This window comes from Mus pahari, chromosome 14 (assembly GCF_900095145.1).
Source record: "Mus pahari chromosome 14, PAHARI_EIJ_v1.1, whole genome shotgun sequence".
NCBI classification, from domain to species: domain Eukaryota; kingdom Metazoa; phylum Chordata; class Mammalia; order Rodentia; family Muridae; genus Mus; species Mus pahari.
In genome coordinates, this window is record NC_034603.1 from 26,863,162 (window position 1) to 26,888,153 (window position 24,992).

At 44.9% G+C, this 24,992-nt stretch overlaps 1 protein-coding gene across 1 annotated transcript in view; it reads left to right on the forward strand.

The window, feature by feature from the left end:
- Positions 1–1,443: 1,443 nt before the first annotated feature.
- Positions 1,444–24,992, forward strand: part of LOC115065353 — a 34,627-nt gene continuing 11,078 nt past the window's right edge. The window contains exons 1-8 of the mRNA XM_029545791.1: positions 1,444–1,522; positions 2,974–3,030; positions 8,087–8,213; positions 10,045–10,137; positions 12,464–14,118; positions 20,908–21,041; positions 21,093–21,445; positions 22,501–22,689. Of these exons, the coding sequence (XP_029401651.1) occupies positions 3,016–3,030; positions 8,087–8,213; positions 10,045–10,137; positions 12,464–14,118; positions 20,908–21,041; positions 21,093–21,445; positions 22,501–22,689 (2,566 nt within the window). The 5' untranslated portion in view covers positions 1,444–1,522; positions 2,974–3,015. The remainder of the gene's footprint in view (positions 1,523–2,973; positions 3,031–8,086; positions 8,214–10,044; positions 10,138–12,463; positions 14,119–20,907; positions 21,042–21,092; positions 21,446–22,500; positions 22,690–24,992) is intronic.

Sequence of the window (24,992 nt, forward strand, 5' to 3'; positions counted from 1 at the left end):
AGCATATTCCCAGCTCCCACATGGCAGCCCTCAACCATCTGTTAAGTCAGATGTCTCTTCTCCCCTCCAAGGCTTGTGCACTACATGGTGTGCATACACATACAAGTAAATACTTTTTAAATAATTTTTAAAATTAGGCAAGGCATTTTGCCTGCATGTAAGCTGAAATGGATGCAGGACATAGACATGTCTCATGAAAACACTGGAACTGGACATCTCTATGTACAAGCAAGGAAGGCCAAACTCAGAAGAACAAATGTTGCATGCTTTCTCTCTGAAGTGGAAACTTAGTTTTATTTGTGTGTTTTGTGTGAGAGTATGGTGTGTGTGTGTGTGTGTGTGTGTTTATGAAAGACAGATAGCATTGGATTCTCTGGAAATGTCATTATATTAGCTTTTAAGCTCCCCCATGTAGACTCTGGGCTGGTCGTCTGAAGGCTCAGCTAGTGTCTCTAGGTATTGAAAATAGAGGGAAATGTTTACAAAGAGTAACAGAAGCTTGTCAAGAGAAAAGTAGAACAAATAAGAGAAATGGGAGTGATGTGACTTTGATCAAATATATTATATCTGAATGAAATTGCTATGGAGATACTTTGAACAACAAATAAACTTTAAGGTATATGTTATAAGAAAGAATACAGTGGATATTACCTTTTTGAGGAAAAGTTCTATATGGTTTTATGTGTATGATATAAAAATATAAACTGGTTAAATTGGGGCTAAGGGTGTATGCTAATGGGAAACCTTTAATATCATCAAATCCCAGGAAAATCAAATTTAAACCACAGTAAGATGACACTTGTATGGATGATCTTATCAGAACTGTAACAGTAAAGTTGACATTGGTGTTGAGAATCTGGGTAGATGGGAAACATAATCTGGATGGATGGATGTCCATTACAGAAAATAGGAAGGTTCCTCAAAAAGATTAAAAATGCCAGTACTGTAACAACCAATACTTCCAATTCTGAACATATAAGTAGAGGGGTCCAGGTCGGTGTGCTATTGATTTCTGCATGCTATAGTTATTGTAGGACTATTCAAAGGAGTCAAGGTATGAAAATTATTCATCCATAGGTGTAGAGGGAAAAAAATGTGACTATCCACAATGAAATGTATACCAAAAATAGGAAACCCTGTCACATTGGACAACACAGATTAACCTGAAGGACCTCATACTAAGTGGAACAGCCAGGTAAAGAAATCTGCTTAATGATGTCACCGAATGAAATGAATAAAATCGAAGTTACAGAATAAAGTGGTAATTAGAACCCGCCAGGCAGTCTTGTTCTATCAACGATTGGTTAGGCGTACTGTCACTCAAAGGCCTCTATCCAATCATAACTAAGGCTCTGGATCTGCCCAATCAGGCTCATGCTCCGCAGTGGGGTGTGCTGTCCCGATTTGTCTCGGGCTCCGCCATCCATGTTGCTTCCGGTTTCCGCCGAGGTCTGGCCCTGGCTATTTGGTTCTACGCTGTGTTTCGGCGAAAGGCACGGGGAGGCTGACGTCTGGCACCGCGGTGAGTGAAGCTTCTGGGGAATTGGCAGGAGCAGGCTGCGGTGGGTCGGTCCTTATCCACTCGGCTGCACACGGTGCGAGGCTGGGAACTTGTGCGGGTCTGAGCTCACCGCCTGTCTCTCTCCCTGAAGCTGTGCTCAGCCTGGTCCTGGCCCAGGGCCCCCTAATTGGACCCTAATTCCTGCATCTGTCTCCTGCGGCTCCTGAGTTTACCTCTCCCTCCACCAGGTGATCAAGTGTGTGGCCCCACGCTGCAGTTCATAAGGACTTTGCACACTGTCACTATAATCTTTTATTGTGAGGGCTTCACCAGAGAGGAAGGCAGGCATTTGAGAAGTCAGTCCTTTGACCAGTTGGCGAGGGTTGGGGAAGCTGGAGGGCGCGGGGGGGGGGGGGGGGGGGGGGGGGGAGGAGGCACTTGAGAAGGAAGCGATAGCTGGAACCCTACCTAGGTGAGGGGTTTCTGACTTTTGGAGTGCTAGTCAGTTGCACCACAGTTAACACAGACATAGCCATCACTGCGTTCTTGCTCCATCACCAAGAGCATCTCTACACCTCCGTGGCAGTGGGGACCTGTTGTGTCTGGAGGGAAAAGCTATGACACAGCAATAGCTCATGGAGGAACGCATCTGTCTTACTGTGGTTTCAGCTCCTTTGGAGCCTATGGTAGTTTTACTTCGAGTGTTCAAAAGAACTTCACTACTCTTTTTAAAAACGGCGGAGAGACAAACTGTAGGAAAAACAAAGTGGTCGACTCAGCCACTTCCCCTGGGAAAACTCGTTTTAAAAAACTGTACAGGTCACATTTATTGTAGCTACAGTGATGAGAGCAAGGGAATTTGTAGGAGGGAGCTAGCTAGGCCTGACAGCTGGGAGACCAGCCATGGTGAGGCATCACTACTGAAGTCCTGCAGTAAATACACAGTCAGTGTTCAGTTTTTCCGATGTAGTCTTGGGAGAAAACCATCCTGATTGGATGAGGCATTTTTTCCTACACAATTTAAACATGTCAAACTAATTTTCTGAGTGTTCTAATGTTCTCAGTGTGCTAGTAGTTATAGCTGTGTAATAAATACCAGGTGGGTTTGTATTAAACTGTACCGCACTAACAGGAACCTAAGCAGTGTTGCTTAAGTATTTTTTGTAGTTTAATTTCTATGACTCAGTAATGTTCATTAAACACCCATCCTTAAGACATTGCATGATTTATTTCAGAATAACTTAAGTTGTTCTGAAATAACAAGCAGCATTCCATCATCCATAACTGATGAGTCTCCACCATTTAATAAAATGCTTGGTACTCCTTCAGCAATATTGTGGCAGTTTTTGAGTGTAACACTCTCTTTCCACACAGGGAGACATTTTTGTTGTCTTGTAGCTTTCTCCCTTGGTGGCTGTCTTGGCACACTGGAATTGTCTAGTGAGTTCTTCTCTGCTTGCCTTCTCTTCCAGCTGTGGTTTGATGGTCCTCTCAGATCTGAAAGAGTTAAGACAATGGATACATCTGAGGTAAGTTACGTCTTGTTTTACATTGTATCTTAGGACTTTTGATAATTGGAAGGGAAGAAGAAAGTTAATGTAAGATAGAAACCCGCTGATGATAGCATTGGATATGTTGACAGAGCCACATTTCGGAGAATGATTTAGTCACCTGCAGATGGGTCTCTGTTTTTTCTGACATGATGGCATAAAGGTCTGCTTGCTTTAAGGTTTAGGTTGACTCGAAGAGAAGGTGCCACCTTGACATGTTCTGTGACGACTAAGTAGGCTCCATGGACGTGCGTGATGTGCCTGGAGCTTCGATCCCAGCCTGGAGAAAAACACAGCATTCCAGTGTCAGTTCATGAGTGCTGGAACTCAGAGCTGTTCAAAGGAGTTTTCTTTGCTGGTTAAAGTTCCAGACAGCTTCTGGGAGACCCCACCTATGTCAGATGAGACCCAGGATATATGAAGACAATGTCCTGCAGGGCCTCCATTTCTCCCCCTGCATTTTTCTCTGCTTGTGCATATATGCAGATCGTGACAGTGTCCCGGCATGTTTTAGTCATGACTTGTCTTTACCGTTTACATTTTTTTCCTACTCACTGGATTCTTGGTTCAGATTCTCAACACCTCATCACAGTTAAATGAGAACACTTCTCTGCCAGCTTACTTAACATCTTCCGCCACGCTTCAAAGTTCTGCCTGTCGTCTTCCCCCGGAAGGTCTGCGTTTCGGGTTCTCCTTATTGTAGCTTATGCCTTTGTTCTGTTCAGTCCCCCCAACTCATTCCACCTCAGAGGGCTTCTGGGGTCCAGCACTTTGGTTGGAGTTTGGTAACTCTGACTCTGTAGCGTGGACCCCTCAGTAGGCCTTCCGATCATATGTTGATCTGCAAAGTCAAGCCCCCCTTGTCAAAGCAGAAATCACATCCTCCGGTGTTTCCTTGTATATGGTCTTAACACCAGCCTACCTGTGTGCTTGATGACTACACTGGAGGGGGGATTGTTTTTTCTGGACCCTTCTTTTGTACTCCCTTTCCTTCTTTCCCCTCCTCTGCTCAGTGAGGGCTAACGTTATAAACTGCAATCCTGCTGGATTTGTTTGTTGTTCATTCTTGAGCCAGGGGCAGCCTGTCATGAGTGAATGGGGAGGGAGCATGGTTGCCTAGAGACAAGTGGATACTTTCTTACTCACATTGGAACTGCCCATCTCTGCCAGACTGGAAGGGAGGGTCTGTTTCCTCAGTGGTGATGCCCAGAGTGCTGATGAGTCTTGCTGCTAACAGGCAGGCATGGTGAGGGCCTTGAGGTGAGAAAACAGAAGGCAGAGGATCACCATTTGGTTATAAGAGTCATGAGAACGGGCCACAAAGCGTACATGGAAACAGAAACGTGGATCTAAACAGTGCGTATCTTGCTCATGGATTCCACATCACTGCTTCCATGGAGTTTGTAGGTCATAAAAAAACCTGCCCCTTGCTCAAAAGTGTCTGGACATGATTTTTTAAACACAGGAAACATGAACAACTAAAATTCAGCTCCTACATGGTTGGGACAGGATTCTCTGCAGGCTCAACGTGTTCCCTGCCATTTCCCATAGACAGAAGCCAGAGTATAGGATTCAGCAGGCAGAGGCAAGAAGAGTACTGTGCACTCTTGACTGTACTGGCCCACCCTACACAGTGGTTCAGGCTCATAGTCAGCAGCTTAGAAGGAACACTGGACTCAAAAATTGAGACCAAACACACTTGGGAACTGGAGGGTTGACATGCTATCTGGATGGTAAAGAGAGATAAAGGTATTTGTGTCTCCTATTAAACATCAGTCAAAGGACTTTATATGTAAAGTACTTAGCAGTGTGGCCTTTTTAAAGACATGACCTCGCTATGCAACCCTACTTGGCCTGGACCTTGCACTGTAAACCATGCTGGTCTTGAACTCACAAACCACCTACCTCTGCTTCCCAGATGCTGGGCATACATGTGTGCACCACCACACCCAGCTGCTGGGACCATTGTTCATTTCCCTTCCCCATGACCACACACTCCATGGGCCTAGCTGACTTGTGTTGAGAAGGAGCCACAACCCTGAGTCTGCTCAGCCGGAGGGACTGATTTTATTGTGAGCACTTTGCTCCTTATGACTCCAAGACGGTAGGTGGGAAGGAGCTGCAGTGCTGGTCAGGCTGAGAGTCATCTAGATTACCAAGGGGAGATTGGCTTAGTCTTCAGTGGAGGTAAGGGAGGCTGTTAATGGCTTTTGTCTTGCTGTGACCAAATACCGGAAAGAAACCACTTAGGAGAGGAAAGATTTATTTTGGCTCATTGTTTCAGAGCTGTCAGTCCTTCACGGCCATCATGGCAGTGATGGCAGATGGGAGTGGCTCCGTCAGTGGAGGTGAGAGTGTGAAGAGGAGTCACTGTTCACACCATGGCAGACCTGGAACCTGAGAGAGAAGTGGGAACCAGGGCAGGTATAAACTTCCAAGACACCCCCTTTCTAGTCTACTTCCACCAGCCAGACTCTGCCTCCCAAAACTTCCACAGCCTTCGAAGTAGCGCCACACACTTTGGATGACATGCTGACAAGAGTGAGCCTGCAGGGAACATTCCGCATTCAAACAGTGAGAGGAAGAGCATGTCTAGAGTACAGGAGGTCCCTGAGGGCATCTCTCATAGAACTACACCCTGTTGTAGCCTAGCCAACCCTGTCAGGACTACAAATATTCCAGATACTTCAAGTTATGACTGCGTGCATCTTTACCCTCCTAGCAAAGAAACAAGATCTGTGAGACATTTGCTGAAGGCTGGGGGGAAATGAGTTAGTACTAGAACTAGCGCATGCATACATGCATACATACATACATACATACATACATTACATATGACACCCCCCCACACACCCATATACAACCAGTTATAGAAGTGAAGACAAGCTATGTAGATTATTTCTATTCTATAACAAGTTTGCTTATGGCTGAGGATGTGGAATGGAGGATCACTTTCCAGGAATGTTTCTGTGTATGTTCATATGTATCAGGCAAATATTTTGGATGCTAATTTTTTTAATAATTTTTCTTAGGTATATAATTAGGAAGTAAACATTTTTTAAAAGATTTATTTATTATATTTATATGAGTACACTGAAGCTGTTTTTCAGACACACCAGGAGAGAGTGTCAGATCCTATTACAGATGGTTTGTGAGCCACCCTGTGGGTGCTGGGAATTGAACTCAGGACCTCTGGAAGAGCAGTCTGAGCTTTTAACCGCTGAGCCATCTCTCCAAGCCTCAGGAAGTAAACATTTTTAAAAGTGACTGAGTCTTTTTGTGATGCTGTTTTCTTTGACTTGGGACCTAATTTTGATGTTTGAGTTCAGTTTCTCAGCTTGGATTATAGTTGTGTGTATCTCCTCAGTGAAAATGAGAAGGAGAATGGTTCCTTCTTGCTTGTATCCAGTCAGTGAAAGCCGGAAACTCAGTTCAGTGTGCATGTGTCAATATCTGTTTGCAGTGTTCCCTGGTCCAGACTCAGGACTGTGTCTTTAGCTGATGTAGTTTTCTGGTTCCTCGGGTGTCAGAATCTGTGGTATAGGCCATGTTTTGGTAAGCAACAACTCCAACTTTAGTGATGTTCCATAAGCAAGGTGCATATCCCATCTGTGGCCACAATCACTTCTCAGAGGGGCCTTCTTGGAGTTTGCTGATCAGTGATGGAAAAAAGCAGGAAACCAAATGCCAGGTGCAAAAGGTAGTCAGAGGTGGCATGTCACTTCTGCAGATGTTTCCTTACATTGTGGCCACATGTGTGCCAGCATATCCATGGTAGTCTCTTTTAAGCACATTGTGCTTATTATCTTGTGTCTTAAAATAATGGCAGGAATTCATTTAGTTCCCATTATGACTACTCTTGCTTCACTTACAAATTTCAGCCTACCCTGCACATTATGGTATAACATGGTAATAAGCCGAAGGGGCGAACCTCGAGATGCACCGTCTTCTTACAGTCTTGGAGTCTTAGGCAGGTTCGGTGAATGGCCTTAACCCTGAGCACTGAACACTTCCCTAGAGGAGGCTCTGACTCTGCACCCTGATAGCTCCTGGGCCAGTAGTCTCCAAGCTCATGTCTCTTCTTTAGGAGCTTCTCATTGTGTTTCCCAAGAAGTTGGTCTTTGGTGATAGTGAGTCAAAGCTTTTCTTATGTATCATGCTCAGAGAATAAGCAGCCCTTTCCCTCTTTCCCATTCACAACTCTCAAATGCTGCTTGTTTTCTAAACCAGGTACTGGGTACCAGCTCAAAGAGGCAGTCAGAGATGGCAGATCACATTTCTCCTTAGACAGTGTCGACTAGTCTTGACTCAGGGGAAGTGAGGGAATGGAAGTCTATGTTCTATCCTGGGTCTATACATGCCACCTTAATTTGCCTGTGTTCCAAAAGAAATTATGGAGCGAATTATGGCGGGAAAACAGAGATGTTACAGATTAGCAAAACCACAGGAGAAAAAGATCAATTGTTTCCTTCCTATACACCCCCCCCCTTCTTTCATGTCACGTAAAGCATCAGTTCCCAATAACTTGCCTATAGCTTGGAACAAACTGGCATTTTAACAAAAGATCTGTGGAACTTACCACATTGCACTGCTTCCATTCTACATTATTGTGTATTTCCCAGTCTGGAAACTGGAGTGATTCTTCCTCTCTGGCTCTGCCTTAGGACACCCCCCCCCCCTTTCTCCTTTCATGGAGTGACTTTCAGAATGTCAAGGTATTGAGCTAACTGTTTTTTATTGGCTTCTGTTTGTTAATATATTGCCTTATTGGATGCTACTGATACTTCTGCTGGATCTAGCAGTTCTTCTAAACATATATAGCTGCATGTACTTTATAAATAACTTATGGACAACACAGACTCCTTGGTATTGTAGTTGTCAGAGTCAGAGCATTTTGCAGTGATTTTTCTTCCATGATAAGAAAACTTGTATGTATATTGTATGTAAATGATTCTTGTGAAGAGGAGTGACCTCCTACATCCTGTCTCTGACCTAAGGCTGAAGGCTTGGGTTGAGGAAAGTCATCTCATTACAGGGGTTGGTGTCATTTGAGGATGTGTCTGTGGACTTCACCTGGGATGAATGGCAGGACCTGGATGACGCTCAGAGGAAGCTCTACAGGGACGTGATGCTGGAGACCTACAGCAGCTTGCTGTCCTTGAGTGAGTGAAAGTCCCTGTAGTGCTATTAGAAGCGCGTTCCTGTTTGGCAAATGCAGGAGCCGCTTCTAAGGATAGTTTTTCTGTGCTAGCAACTGAACTGGGTCTTGTACAGTACAGGTAAGCAGCCAGCACTGAGCTCAATCTTCCATTGTTCATGTTTCCTTAAGATTTACTTTATTTGTATATGCATGGCTGTTTCTCTTCCATATATGTATGTGCATCATGTGCTTGTAGTACCCAAGGAAGTCAGAAAGAAGACATTGGATCCTCTGGAACTGGAATTACAGACAGTTTTTAGCCATCATATTGCTAACAATTGAACCTAGGTCCTCTGTGAACAGCAACAAGTAGTCTTGATTACCGAGCCATTTCTCCAGGCCCCTATTTGGTGTTTGTTTGTTTGTCTGTTGAGGTAGGATCTCTACATATCCCTGGCTCTCCTGGAACTTACTGTGTAGATCAGGCTGGACTTGAACTCACAGAGAGCCAACTGCCTCTTCCTCCTGGGTGCTGGGATTAAAGGTGTGCACCACCACATCCAGCCCCTGTTTGTATTTTTGACAGGCTCATCGTGGTTCTACATTTGATGATGTCCTGCCTCCACAGCCATACAGCATTAGGCTCAGGCAGCTCTCCTTTCCTCTGCCTCACTGAGTAGAGTAGCCTGAGCCGTTCACTCCATGAGAAGCAGGAAAGAACAGAGAGAGCATCACAGTGTCACATTGAGCAGTGGAAGCTAAAGTTTTATGTTTACTTTTTTTTTCTGGTTGGGTTGGTTTAATTTTTTTTTTTTTTTTTTTTTTTTTTTTTTAGAGACAGGGTTTCTCTGTATAGCCCTGGCTGTCCTGGAACTCACTTTGTAGACCAGGCTGGCCTCAAACTCAGAAATCCNCCTGCCTCTGCCTCCCGAGTGCTGGGATTAAAGGCATGCGCCACCACACCCGGCTATGTTTACTTTTTAAAAAAAACTCTTCCTATCTATATGGCATAGTCATACACACCTTTGATAGGCAGAGGCAGACAGATTTCTTGTGAGTTCGAGACCAGCCTGGTCTACCTGGTGAGTCCAGGCCAGCCAAAGCTGCATAGAGACTCTGTAAACAATACACACACACACACACACACACACACACACACACACACAACCTTTCCTGTTATAACTCTTTGGTTTTTGTGCTTGATGAGTTTTTACCTATGGGCCCTCACTAATATTCTTTCTTTGTACTAACTTATGCTTTGGTGTTTTAACCTTCTCTGTCTCTCCCTTTCTTGGAACTTACTGCTTCTGTTCTATTGCTCTTATATCACCTCATCTTATCAAAAGTGTGTGGCAAAAGGCTCACCATCCTTGAGCAGCCTGATGTTACTGTTTAGAACTAGGCTCTGGTCTTGACTGCTGAACCATCTCTCCAGTCTTATCTTATACATTTCATAGTTGAATGTATTACACCATAGGGATTGATCTGTTTGAATTAAATCTGTGGATACTCTTAAAGCTCCTATAAAATGTTCTCACTGGTCCTGTCACCCCCCCCAAGCCCATAATAATATATATGTTAATTTTATGTGTATGGGTGTTTTGCCTTCATGTACATGTCTGTTCTATGAGTGCAACACATTGAGAGGCCACCAGAAGGCATTGGGTCCCCTGGGACTGAACTTGGAAACAGTTGTAAACCTCCTTCTAGGTGCTGGGAATTAAGCCCAAATCTTCTGCAAGAGCAACCAGTGTTTATTACCTCCAAGCTGTCTCTCCCACAGTGTCTTGTCGTTATTTCATGTTCCTGACTTAGCAGTTAGCCAAAACTTACACGGTATTTCCTGTTAATAGATCAGTGTGATGCCAAACCCGAGTTGATCCAGAAGTTGGAGAAAGAAGCTGAGCCATGGAAGGAAGACAATGCCCCAGACCAGAGCCTCCCAGGTCAGTGAATGCACCCCAGACAAAGATGCCAGGTTGAGGAAGCTCATCAAATGGTGGCTGTGTTGAGCTCACTCATCCAACAGTCAGTGTATCCATTCTGCAGGGAAAGCTTTTTCATGTAAATGCGTGCCACTTATATTAGGATTCCCTAAAGGAACAGGTAGAACACACACACACACACACTACACATGGGATTTATTAGAGTGGTTAACAGGCTGTAGTCCAGGTAATCCAACCAAGACTATCCCAATAGAGAGAATTTGGTAGTTGTTCCGTCAGTGAGACGGATGTCTCAGCAGCACCAATGTGGTCCTGGAATCCGGAAGGATCCTAGCAAGCAGCTGTCGTCAGCATCCACTGGACTCCCGTAGACCAGTGAAGTGGCACCTCAGCAACAGGACAGATGCCCTTGCCAGTGAGAGGAAGAGCACGCAGGCAAAAAAGCAGAAGCTTTCTTCTTCCATGACCTTTCCTTCAGGCCACCAGAAAGCTTGGCTGAGTTTTAGGGTAAGTGTCTTAGTCAGGGTTTCTATTCCTGCACAAACATCATGACCAAGAAGCAAGTTGGGGAGGAAAGGGTTTATTTGGCTTACATTTCCATACTGTTGTTGATCACCAAAGGATGCAGGACTGGAACTCAAGCGGGTCAGGGAGCAGGAGCTGATGCAGAAGCCATGGAGGGATGTTCTTTACTGGCTTGCTTCCCCTGGCTTGCTCAGCCTGCTCTCTTATAGAACCAAGACTACCAGCCCAGAGATGGCACCACCCACAAGGGGCCCTCCCCCCTTGATCACTAATTGAGAAAATACCTTACAGCTGGATCTCATGTAGGCATTTCCTCAACTAAAGCTCCTTTCTCTGTGATAACTCCAGCTGTGTCAAGTTGACACAAAATTAGCCAGTACAGTAAGCCTTCCCACCTCAAATGATCTAGTCAAGAAACTCCCTCGTGGATATGGGCAGCCACTTGGGTTTCAGTTGACTCCAGCTAGAGTCAGGTTGACAACCAGGATGGGCCACCACACTGCTTTTGACATGTATTATGTCAGGCTTAGCAAATCCAGGTCAGACCTTCACATATCAGTTCATTGCCCGTGTCCAATTACGGCTCTTTGTTTCCTTAAGCTAAACAAATTCTGTTTAATCTGTGATTGTTCTTAGACGTGTTCGTTGGTCTATTCCATCTTCATGCGCATGATTGCATTTTCTTATGGTTGAGGCAGTTCGACTGAAGTTCTTATTTGTCCTTTCCTCGTCTTTATAGCTTGTTTTGAGTATTTCCCACTTGTATGCTTGTCTGATTCTCTGGAACAAACAGTGCTGAATCAACAAGTTTATCAACAGGCTAAAGAGCTCCGGTGTGTTGAGAAACAGAAATGTTGGTATTAAAGAGACCATCACCCCTCCCCCAAAGCCTTCCCTGAATGAAAGAAGAGAAAAATCATTCACGTCTAAAGAACATGGAATCTTAAAATTACCACTTTCTTTTGGTTTAATTTAATTGTGGATCACTGATTTCTAAGCCTAATATGCGATGTGTAGGTAGACGTGAACTCTCAGGAGGGCTTGTTATCTCATGAAGAACCCAGTTTTGATATTAATGGTTTGAAACTAAGGCTGCAAATGTAATTCTCTAGGCAGCCCACTAAGGTACCGATAAGAGTATAAGAAAATGAAGTCATGTATATGAAGGTAGGATTTGTGATCCTGAGGGGCACCAAGCATGCCTCAAAGATGGGATGCACGTGGGGCTTAGTGTGGCTCCAAGGAGACCTTAGACTTGAAGGTCAAATGATTGTTTCTGGGCTCATATTTTGTGTGCTTAGGATGTGTACATAGGGATCGTACTAAGTAAGTAGCCATCTAGTTTTCTCTGTGGACATCACTCTTAATTCAACTACGTAATGAATTTATTTATACAGGAAAGTCCATTCATTTTGAAAGTTTAACAAGTCAAAAGCCCAAATAAAGACATGGAGCAGCGTGCTTTTATCAGTCAGCACGTATGCATTTACACGGGTGGGGAAATGCCAGTCGTTAATGTCAGACCTATGCAGCAATCTCACAGCTCCAGTATTGTGGATACACCTTGGCTTATAGAACCAAGTGTTTGCAGTTTTCATATGTGTTATATTTAATTCAGATTAAATTAGGAGTATTAAGAATCCGCACTACCAAATATGAAGCGAAATCATTAGTATTTGAAAAATACTGGAGGTGTCTGCATTGTTTCAAGAAATTCTTTCTTAGATAACAGACAAGAATACTACATTTGATGTACATGGGTACTAACCAGAAAGCCTTCCATTCCTTTATTTCCTTCTAGATATACAGAATGTGGGTGACCTGAAGGAGGTCAGTCAAGACAGCCAAAAGATACACAGATGTAATCGGGTAATTGCCAAGAGCAGCGTGTCAGCTGAGAGGGCTCCAGCCGGAAAAGCATTGAATAGCTCACACCGTGTTTTAGATCTGGCCATAAAGAACAGCACATCTTCTGGAATGAGCCCTGGGCCACGTAATATGCAGGACAGTGTGCTTCTCCCTAGGGAGCCCAGTGAGATGCAGGCTAGAGAGGTACTTGGTCTTCCTGATGTAACCAGGGTGTCCCCCAGACTTCCTGAGCCTCTTAGTCTATATCACAGTACTGAACGTGAAGAACAGCATTTTCAATACTGTGGGCCCAGTGAAGCTTTCCACATACAGCCAGTGTGGTCACAAAAAGCATTCCCTATGAGCAATCCCTCCAGTAAGTTGAGGGACTACAGGAAAGAGTTAGAAAAGTTAGCTCTTCCTGCCAACGGGGACACTCAAGCACAGGTACAAGCTTTTGAATGCAGAGTGTGTGGGAAGTTATTCTGTAAAAATTCCCATCTCACACAGCATTTAAAAATGCACAAAGAAAAGAGATGTTATAAAGGGAATAATTGTGAGCCAATACTCAATATACAACCAAAACTCCCAAAACACCAGAGCTTGCGTGTGGGAGAAGAACTTTATACATGTAATGGTGATGAGAAATACATTCGTCCAAAGTCAGAAAAAAGCGTTCAGCAGAAAATCATAAGTGACAGAAGGATTGTGTGTGGGAAGACCGTGAGCTCAGAATTAAATTGGAGCGTTCAACAGAACCCTCTCAGACATGAGGAGTCCCATGAGTTCAGTATATCTGGGAAAACAGTTAGTAAGTCAAACCTCCGTCAGCTGGAGACACCACACAGATACGAGAGAGTGTATGAATGTAATGCATGTGGCAAAACCTTTAGTCATACACCGCGTGTCTACTCACCCTCGGGAGCTCACTCAGCTGAGAAACCCTATGAGTGTGAAGACTGTCAGCAGTCGAAGCTTGTGGTAAGCCAGCCAGCTCCCATGCAGGAGAAACGCTATGTGTGCAATGTGTGTGGAAAAGCCTTTTACAAGCGAGCCCACCTACACGCACATCAGAGGACCCACACAGGTGAGAAGCCATATGACTGCAAAGAGTGTGGGAAGTCTTTTAGACTGAAGTCATTTCTTGTTGTCCATCAGAGGATTCACACGGGTGAGAAGCCCTTTGCGTGTGATACGTGTGAGAAGAGCTTCAAGCAGAGGACGAGCCTCTACACACACAGAAGAATCCATACAGGGGAGAAGCCCTACGAGTGTAAAGAGTGTAGGAAGTCGTTCATTCTCAAGTCCTACCTCACTGTGCATCAGAGAACTCACTCAGGCGAGAAACCCTATGAGTGTGACGTCTGTGGGAAATCCTTTAAGCAAAATTCCCACCTTCATGCACACAAGAGAACTCACACAAGTGAGAAACCCTATGAGTGTATTGTGTGTGGCAAAAGTTACAAGCAGAGTCCAAGCCTCTACACACATAAAAAAATCCACACCAGTGAGAAACCCTATGAGTGTAAACAGTGTAGGAAGTCATTTAGTTTGAAATTCCACCTCACTAGGCATCAGAGAACTCACTCCGGTGAGAAACACTATCAGTGAAATGTGCGTGGATGAGCCTTGAAGCTAGTTCACGCCTGTGTCCGTCAGAGAACTCACCCCTCAGTGGGAAGAGTTGTCTTACAGCGACTCTACCACTAATCCTCGGCCCACTAGGGCTTCAGTGGTGAGAAACTGTCAGTGCTGTGTATGTGGGAAGGCCTGGCAGCTGGTAAGCTGGTTCACTAATCTGAGAATTCATACAGGTGACAGACCTTTATAATTAAAATCTAAGAAAATATCTCAGCCAAAGATAGAGCAGAGAACTCACAAACATGAGAAACCTTAAGAGCATATAAATGTAAAAAATATCTCAACCATAAGATCCAACTTGTTCATCCAAACACATTCAGTTGGCTGTAATATAAAAATATACAGTTGGGCATAATGTATGTAGAAAAGCTTTTCTCCACATGCCATATCTCCACAGTCATTAGGCAGTTCACACCCTATAAGAAACCCTATGAATGTAGAAAATCCTTCAACCATAGGTCACTCTTCACTGCATACCAAAGAAGGCACATGGGGACATCTCTATGAATGTTGTTTATGTGCAGAAAACACTCACTCGAGACAAACCTCTGTGTCCACCTGAAAACTCAAAACTGAGAAATCCTATGACTGTAAATATGGTAGAAATGATTTCAACCATAAGCCGTCTGTTGCTGTACATGAAAGACGTCACATAGGTGAGTAACCATATGCACATCGGTGAGTATAATGTAAGCAGAGAACCCTTTGCGAGGTGACAGGTCTCTACACTAAAGAACTTGCACTGTTGAAGAACCCTAAGAGAGTAGTCTACGCGGAAATGCTTTTTTCAATAGGCAGACCTCTCTGAATGTCTGTCAGAAGCACATGAATAATGTGTGTGAGAAATAGACTTTCACTGTTTCTCAAAGAGTCACGTAAATATGCCCTCAGGTTACATTTGAATTAGTACAGAGGAGACACTGTAAAACAGGTAATGATGTGGGAAATGTTTCTGAGTAAGAAGTGCAGCACAAATTCCTACAATGGCCAGAAGTCCCGGAGGCAGGGTACTGTGTGCTCCCCAAGCTGTGCTGCCTTCCCTGCACTCGCAGCCTGTATGTGCAGTCCATTTCTGTTAGATCTGTGCTAACCTAGTAGAATACAAATGTGTGTGCTGTACTTATTTCTATCCTACTGTCCCAAATCTTAAAGACTCTACTTGGCCGCCATCCCTATTTGGCCTGAGTGTAGGTAACCTCTAGCATGTTTGGGAGCCGTGTATAGAAGGGCACTGTGGCTTAGGCATGTGTGTTGTCCAGAGCTCTGGTCCTCCTGATTTCTGCCATCTTGAAAGTGTACAATATAAAAAGAGATCTGCAGCATCTGTTTGTAATACTCAGACCCACAGCCATTATTTCACTTTAAAAGGTGGTTGAGACAAATAGATGATTGTCTTGTTAGAAAATTCTCAGGAGAGAGACCCTTGTTGCCACCCAGCATTCTCATGATGCTTTGCGGGGCAGAAGAAATCTTGATAAGACTTGCATAAATCCTGTGTTCCCAGCAGGATCCTCCATTAAACAGCATGGAGTGCCCATTCCGATTATGTGTGAAACCTTTCAATACAATTTCCAGTTGGGTTTCAAAAATCGTTGATCTGGGAAAGTTATCACTATGGAACCTGTATATTAAGGTTTTGGAGAGAAATGTTAAATCTCATATTCCAGTTGTTTTTAAAAATCTGCACACCAGGAGAGGAGTGTTGGAGAGACTGCCTATCCGTGGGCATCCGTCTCTGTCTGGGGACACTTGTGATGTAAGTAGTTTCAGAGTGGCGAATGGCACATACTAGGGATACAGCTGAACAGCCTGCACCATGTTGGATAATACACTCATGTATGGTTCATGTCATATCAATCATGTTTCATGATGAAACTCGGCAGAAGGGACTCACCTTCATGACTTCGTGTTATACGTATCGCGATATACATTGATATTTCCAGCATTTGGTGCCATTCTGGCCTGTTTACTTCCTCCTAGCCTCACACATTGTATTTGACACTTCTTAGTCTTGTAGCACATCTAAATGTGTGTGACAGTTATTACAGCCTCAAATAAATAAAGATAACTGTTTTTCTAACATGACATCTCCAAGTGGGCCTCTGCATCTGATGGGGAAAGTCTTTACAGTGAAGAGCTTACACACGAGAAGGACCTTGGTTCACAGCCAGTGTGTGGGTTGATTTTGGACTGTTGTGCTCATCCCCTTCCACTCTCAGGCAGTTTTCTTTCTCACACCTTGAAATGGGGCTTCAGCATAGGTGTGAGTATCTGCGCCAAAGGCTCTGCAACGGAGATTTCTTTAATGTGGTGATTAGATAAAATACTTGCCATGTAGCATGGAATGTGATGAAAGATATATCCTGTAAGCATTACAGTGAATTAATATACAACTGTCTTAAAAGTTGGTAGGAGGCTACAACAGGATATTGAGAGTTCCATGACATAGCTTAGAATGTACCAGAAAGACAAATGGAGACGTGAAAGAAGTAAGCCTTCCATTGTACACTGACCTGTGGAAGTAGAGCTTCAGGTTCCAAATGATCCTTTATTAGTGGGTCCCGTAAATTATCTATAGTGTTGTGTAGAACCACTGGAACAGCTGATGTGAGAACTAGGGGAGTTTTCTTTGGGGGGGGGGGTCATTTACTTACAGGATTGTGTTTCTCTTGGGCCGTAAGAAATAGTCACCAAGTTACAAAGCAACAAAAGAATTCTTGGAACTGTGATGCTTGCACAAAATTCTAGCACATGGGAGGGAATGGCAGTGTGTTGAGTTTGATGCCTGTGTAAGGAGTCACTTCCAACCCATACACTACTTGAGTGAGCATACACGCACACACGCATGCACACATGCACATTTGTACCTGTAACTCATTGGTTTGACTTAAGCATCTCTACCACCACGTCTGCCAACCTCCCCAATAGGAGACCTACTAGACAGTCACATAAATACTATTGTATGTGCAGATTTAAAAGGGAAATGGTGAGGCACATGGGGAAAACAGCATTGCCAAATTAAGAAGTATTGTTCCAGAGAACAGTAAGTTATAGTTCACAGTGGTATTTTAGATTCAAAGCAAAATATATACTTGTGGAATATTAAAACAGTCACTGATACAACACCCTAAATATGTATTTAACAACACTTAGTGTATAAATGAAAATGCTCAAGGGGGCAAGCTTGGAGCTAGAGTTCTGTATTTAGAACAGGGGGGCTAGAGGAGACATTGAGGAGAAAGTATAGTTGAAGAAACTATTTCTTAAGTGGAAGCCATGGTAGTTCTACTTGAGCAGACATTTGACTATGTGGAGTCCCATTGCTGGGCAACCAGAGTGAACTCCAATACTGCCTCAGAATGGCTGCCTTAAGAGGTTCCCATCTTGCCTGTCCAGCACCTGTCAATCTTCCCTTAACTCCTGGTCCCTGGCCCTCTTCCCCAGGAGGTCTGCAGGGGAAACCAGCTTTTCCCCTAGCACTGTCTCCCTTGCCTTGTACCACAGCCAAGACTTCTGTGGTGGTTTGAGAATGATCCCCACTGGCTCCTATGTTTGAATGCTTAGTCCAGGGAGTGAAACTGCTTGAAAGGATTAGAAGGATTAGGGGGAGTGGCCTTGTTGGAGGAAGTGTGCTGACTGGGGAACTGCTCTCCCACTCAATCCAAATCTATCTTACTTGGTTAAGGACAAAGGAAGACATTTGTGTTCCCAGTGTTGGTCGCCATCTACATTACTGTAAGAAAATACCCAAGGTAATCAACTTAGGGAGAAACACTGATTTTTGCCGCACATTTGCAGAAGATCCAATTGATGGTTGACCTGTCTTTTACATTTATAGCAAGGCAGTTATTGTGGAGGGAGGCATGCCAGAGGTATGTTTTCACATCTTGGAAGCTGAAAGCAAAGAGGAGACAAACCTAAGGAAGGCTAAAGGAGGATGGGGCTGTTCTGTTTCCTCTCTCTGAGGCCTGCCTTCCACAGATGTGCCAAGTACCAATGGTCTTCACACAGTCTGTGGGTACATTAAAGCATTTATGCTGGGGAGGGGGTGTGGAGATGTTCAATGGGGCTCTCTGCCATTCCCATCCCCACTTCTATCCTTGGGAAGAAAGGGGGCCTGTCCTGGGCTGTCCTGACCTCTTGTCTCTAGACCTCCATTCTTATTTCCATCCCCTACTGTACTGGCTGGGTTTGTCTGTTAAATTGACACAAGCAAGAGTCATCAAGGAGGAAATGCCTCCGTGAGATCCAGCTGTAAGACATTTTCTCAATTAGTGATCAATCAGGGAGGCCCCAGCCTATTGTGGGTGGTCCCATCCCTCGTCTGGTGGTCCTGAGTTCTATAAGAAAGCAGGCTGAGCAAACCATGAGGAGCAAGGCAGTAAGCAGCATCCCTCCATGGCCTTTGCATCAGCTCCTGCCTCCAGGTTTCTGCCCTGCTTGAACTGTTGTTCTGACTTCCTCCAATGATGACCTATAATCTGGAAGTATAAGTTGAATAAACCCTTTCCAGCCCCCCACCCCAAAAACAAAAAGCATGTATGCCAAAGCCTCCATAATTGATAGGGCCTAGAAATATCTGTTACAGAAGGTGTTGATCTCTCACATAAAACTGACAAGATTACACTGAGACCCCTGTCTGTGTTCATTGCTTTCAAGATGAGAATGGAGGCTGCAGAGATGGCTCAGCGGTTAAGAGCACGTATTGCTCTTGCCTAGGGCCTGAGTTTAGTCCCCAGCACCCACATTGGGTGGCACACTGTACCTCCAACTCTAGAGGGATCCAGTGCCTCTCACCTCACACTCAGCCATGTGTACATACCCCACCCGGTCCGTGCACTCACACATTAGTGCAGACATCCAAGTACCTTCATAAGCCAGGAGTGGTGGTGGCATACACCTTTAAGCCCAGCATTTGGGAGGCAGAGGCAGGTGGATCTCTGAATTGAAAGCCAGCCTGGTCTATAGAGGGGGTTCCAGGACATCTAGAGCTAAATAATAAATCCAATCTCAAAACAAAACCAAAAAAAAAAAAAAAAGAATTGTAGCTTTGAGACTAGAGAAATGGCTCAATGGCTAAGAGCTCTTACAGAGGACTCAGGGTTGGTTTCTGTATTTAATGGCTCAACATTGCCTGTAACTCCATTTCTGAAGGATCTGATGCCTCCGTGGGTACTGGATGCGAGAGATGCACACAGTGGCAAACAGGCATATATACACATCAATTTAAACTTACACAGAATGTAAGTTCTGAACTGGAGGTAGGGCTCCACAATTAAGAGCACTGCCACTCTTCCAATGAGGACCTGAGTTCAATTCCCAGCACCCACATTGAGTTGCTGACAACAACCTATAACTCCAGCTCTGAGGGCCGGGAGAGACTCAAATGAATGCCTCCAGCCTCTCTGAGTACCTTATGCATATGCACATACCCTATCACACACATAATAAAAATAGTTTTTAAATTGTAGATTCAGTATATGCACATCTGACTATACAAACAGGAATTAAAAATAACATGTATGGATAGACAGGGTAGGGAATGGACTAAAGCAATAAAGTTTAAAGATGCATAAGTACTTGTTGAAGCTGTAAAACATCTATTATAGTTTGTGTGTATATTTTTCTGTAATGAAATATGCATGCATATGTAAAATATACATTTATAAAAAGCAAAGTTCAGCCAAGTGTGGTAGTAAATGCTTATAATCCCAGAACATGGCACAAGCCTAAGAACCCTGTGAAGGCTGGAAGATCAGCTCAGTGTTAGCATCAGTGTTATCTTCAGCCACACACTGAATCTGAAACCAATCTGGGCTGGGGGAAATGTCTCAAAAACAAACTGACAAACTTGACAGTGTCAGCATCTAAGAACTTCATTACTAGGTCAGGTGAGTGGCTCAATGTTAGAATGCTGTTCAAGGATTTGCAGAGCTCTGGATTTCATATCTACCCATCTACAGTGTTTCCTATTAAAGAGCAGGGACTGGAGGGGTAGCTCAGTGGTTAAGGACACTTGTTGCTTTTGAGGAGGACATGGGTTCAGTTCCCAGCACCCACATGGCTATATATATAACTACGTTTTGCTACAGTTCTGGGGCATTTTGGCACCTTCTTCTGACCTCCTCTGGCACCAGGCTTGCAAATGGTACAATTACAGGCATACGGGCAAAACACTTATACACATAAAATATAAGACTTAAAAACACCTTTTAGAATAGGCAAGGCCAAAGTTACTGAGAGCATGGGAGAGGCTAAATAGGTAGTTTCTGTATGACTGTTTTGCCTGCCTGTAGGTCTGTGTATAGGTGTGTAATGCCCTTAGAGTTGAGAGAATTTTTGATTCCCCCCACACCCCTAAGTGAGTGCTGGTTGTGAGCTGCCATGTAGGTGCTGGAAATTGAACCTGGAAGCTCTGGAAGAATAGTGATCTTAACCACTGAGCCAGGTCTCCAGCCACACAAGAATTTACTTACTTACTTATATTCTCCGCCCCCCTCTCCTTTCTCTCCTCTCTGTTTCCTTTTCTTTCCCGTGTGAATCAGGGTCTCTGCCTGGAACTCAGAGATCCGTTCACCTCAGTGCTGAGATTAAAGGTGTGTGCCACCACGCCCACCCAGCTAAAACTTTTTTTTTCTTTTGGCATAAAGCAGTTGTTTCTGAGTTTAGCTCCACTTTAGAGCTTTGATGTATTCCAAAGGCAACGATGTCACTAGCGAGTGACCGGGACGCCCTAAACTGTATATGTTCCCCAAGGCGTCTTCACAGGCTCTCAGCTCCGACGGCTCCCGGGAACTTCCGGTCTATTTCCGGCGTCGCCATCTTGCTTCCGGTTTCCGAGGGGGTTGGATTGTGGCCTCAGTCCTGCGCCAGCCTGTCTGGACATCTCTGTGCAGTCCGACACCTGCCTCCTGGTGAGTACCGCTGGCTTCTGCCTGCAGGGGCGGGCGCCGTGCGCTGTGCGCTGTGCAGATGGTGCGATCCCGGGAGCCCTGCGCGGGGCTGAGTTCCCAGCCTCTGTCGCCCTCGGTCCTTGACGCTGCAAGGAGATTTGCTGTCAGCGGTATCTCGTCTCCTCCTCCTCCTGACCCTGGTGCCACAACTGCCGTGTCTAGTGTCCCGTTTTCTGGCAGTGACAGTCCCAGACCCTGGAGCAGCCCGACGTGTGGGGTGAACCTGTGCTGGGGCATCTCCCTTATCTGGAAGGCTCCTGTGTGTGTTGGCTTCTGTGGAGGGTGCACGGTAATTGCACGGACTTTTTACTGCAGCAAGAACAAATGTCTGCTCGCCTCAGGTGGGCCCTTGGGGATGACCAAAGTAAGGACTCCACCACGGTCCAGCTTAGTTCTCCAGTGAGTTTGTTGGACTTAAACAGAGAATGGATGACTCCCAGACCATCACGTCCCAGCCCAGTATAGATGCTGACATCATGGAGCCCCCACATTCAATTAACTTGTAATTGCCTGCATACTCTCTAGCTCACTAGCGAGGTGAGAGGTGCCATGGGCAACAATGGTTGGAATCTCAGATAAAGGTCCTTAACTCCCCCCACCTTCTACTTTAGAGTGTAACAGCTCCATTACCACTAGACCTGTGTTACTCGCAGTTTATTGCAGTACCTTGTGGAGTCATTGTTACAGACTTCTGGTCAGGCTCTGCTCCAAGATGGAGAGAGGCCCAGAGGGAAGCCACAGTACAGTATGATTTCATTACTTGTGGAAACATGCAAAGTCCCTGTGATTCCTGGATCCTGTGGCTCTTGTACTTTTACTTTCTTGAGGAGCCTTGATTAAAATTTTCAATGTATGAACAGGGCATGGTAACACAGAACTATAACCGTAGCCCGCTAGCATGAGAAACCTCATTTGAAAACTATACGTTTGTCACACTGAGGCCCTGCTGGCCAGAGCACATGAAAAGGCAGAGCTAACGGGCATTGTGGGAGGGAGCTACACCATCTGTAGACAGACACCACAGGCAGGCTCTGGCTCAACAGTATTTCCAAGGTAGTGCAATAAATCAGGGCCATGTTCATTTATGGGTACAGTCCTAGACCAAAGGCTTAGATTGCACGAAGCATTTTGTCCGTGAAACTTAAATATGTGAACCAAGAGCCATGGATGGAGTCCTGTGTGGTACCTCTGCATTGACGGGAAAATTGGAAATCCTGTTCAAGTGTTTTCTGTCATTCCTGTATCACGTTCATGATTCATGTCACGCTCATTGAACACCCATTACTAAGGCACTGCAGTATGTCTTCAGGATAATAGTTACCATGCAAGCAGCAGCCACTCTCACTGACCTATGGATCAACTGCAAGTTTAATTTCTCATTGATTGTGTTCTTTAGATCCGCTGTGGTGGCGCTCACCTGTAAGGCACCGTTCTGACTTTTTGACTCAGCAACTATGTAGAGATATTGGAATCCACAAACGAGGCATAGCAAGGACCCGCTCACTTCTGTCGCCCGGCTTCTCCAGCTGCGATTGCAGGGTTACTCCATGTGCCTTAGCGAGCGAGGAGAATGAGCGCTGTTGTGGTAAGTGGTGTCGCCCCTGACCTTGTGTTATACTGAGGTTTAAGTGCTTTGTGAGATAAATAAAATCGAAATGGAAGAATAAACTTAAGAGAAGCATACACAGACATACTAAGATTATAATGTTGATATATAACTACAATGTAAAGGCCTTAGATTGATTTGAATTGTGCAGTTGGTCACTGGCTTTTCTGATCCTGTGCCATTTGTGGCAGAGCTTGAAATGACCCCCGGAAGAGAATGTGATCAGTTCTCATGGCCCGTGGCACCTAAGCAGGCTTCATGAACACATGTGCATTTAGGTATACAATGTTTCACTCCCAGCCCAGGGGTGAGCACAACTTTCATACTTGTCACTGTTCAGTGCTGCTCAGACATTTCAACAGAATGTTAAATTGCAGTTAAATGATAACACGACTCTCTAGCTGCCTTACTTGAAATTTCTGCTATATTTGAAACTAATATCTGGGATCTTCATGTGGAAATTTTCCATTTCAGGTTTTTGCATGTGTGTGTTTGTGTATGTGTATATGTGTGTATGAGAGAGAGAGAGAGAGAGAGAGAGAGAGAGAGAGAGAGAGAGAGAGAGAATATTTATACACATGGCCAGATGTGCATGTGAGTGCACATGTGTGCATGCAGAGGCCTAATATGATGTTAGATGTCTTTCTTGGTTGCTTTCTTTATATGGCGGGGTCTCACAATTCTGGCTGGTCCAGCCTGCCAGCTTACCCTGCGAATCCATTGTCTGTGCCTCCCAAGTATTAGTGTTATAGGCTGCCAATATACCCACCTGGCTTTACTGTGGGTTCCAGGGGTCAGGACTCCGGTCTTACACAGCAAGCATTTTACCCTCAATGGCCCTTTCAGTTTGTCATGGCCCCACTGATACTTAACGTATGATCATCCTTGTGTTGTGCTTTCCGTCTCTTCCGTTCCACTGTAGACTTTTGTGCTTCGGACCTCTGTGGTTTGACATTCTTAACTACTTCCATGTAGTTTGAGCCTTTGGCTTGGCTTTTAGGTCATAAGTTAGACTCCTTTTGTTGATATGCAAAGGCACCCCAGGCTCCCCTTGTCAAATGGAACTCACATCCTCCATTCTTTCCCTGCATATGCTATCAATACAACAAACCAGATGGCTTTTACCCTATGCCAGAAGGGTATTTTTCCCTGGACTTCCTTCTCCTCTCTCCTCTCGTTGTCCTTTGCTCACCGAGGTCTAACAATCCTGCTAGCTTTGCCTGCTATTCACTCTTAAGCCAGTGGCAGCATGTGATGCTGTGGATGGGGAGAAAACGTGGTTGCCTAGAGACAAATGGATACTTTCTTATTCACATTGGAACTCTCCATCTCTGCCAGACTGGAAGGTTCTGTTTCCTCAGTGGTGCTGCCTGGGTGCTGATGAGCTGTGCTGGTAACATGTGGACACAGTGAAGACCTTGAGAGTATGCGGGAGAAGAAGGCAGTGGGATGCCCTTTGAGTCATGAGAAAAGCGCACAGACCACACGTAAAAGCTGGAGCACAGATCTGGATATTACATGGTGGTAGACTATGCAAAATTATCAGTTTCTATCTCAAAAATATCTCAACATGTTCTCAAAGAGCACCAGACTTCTAATGAACAACTCGTTTCATGGGCAGCAAGCATGGCTTGGGCCCAGACTCTTAAACTCACAGGTTTTGCCCTTGTCTCTGCCTTCCTGAAGCTTCTACCCTGATGCAGAATATGGGGATTGACCCTGTAAAGACACAAGATGCAGAGGCACCTAGATTGCTATCCCCGAAGAGTAGGAGCAGAGTTCTCCACACAGCTGTATTCGCACTGAATCAGGACCAGTACAATCACGGGTGTTTTCCTCATAGGCAGAAGCCAGAGTGTGGGAATCATCAGATAAAGTTGAGAGTTCCACACACTCTTCCCCATACCGACCTACCCAGTGGTCTGGGGTCATGGTCAGCAGCCTGGAAGGAACAAGGTTGGAAAATTGAGGCCTGAGACAGCTAAGGGACAGGAATGTAGAACATAACCATTGTAAATACTGGAAGGAATAACAAATGTATGTGTGCCCTTCTACACCTCGCCAGAAGGTGATCGCAGCAGAGGACCTAGCACATAGAGCCTGAGGATTGGGAACACTATGGTTTCTATTCTAAGTGACCTTGTGCTCTGCTGGCCTGAATGTCTTAGGTGCAGAAGGGCAGTGCTTGTCCCAAGAGCCACAGTTCAGATTCTGTTGAGCCTGTGGGTCTGACTTCAGCCTGGACCGTGTTGTTCCCTTTGACCGGGGGGGGGGGGGGGGGG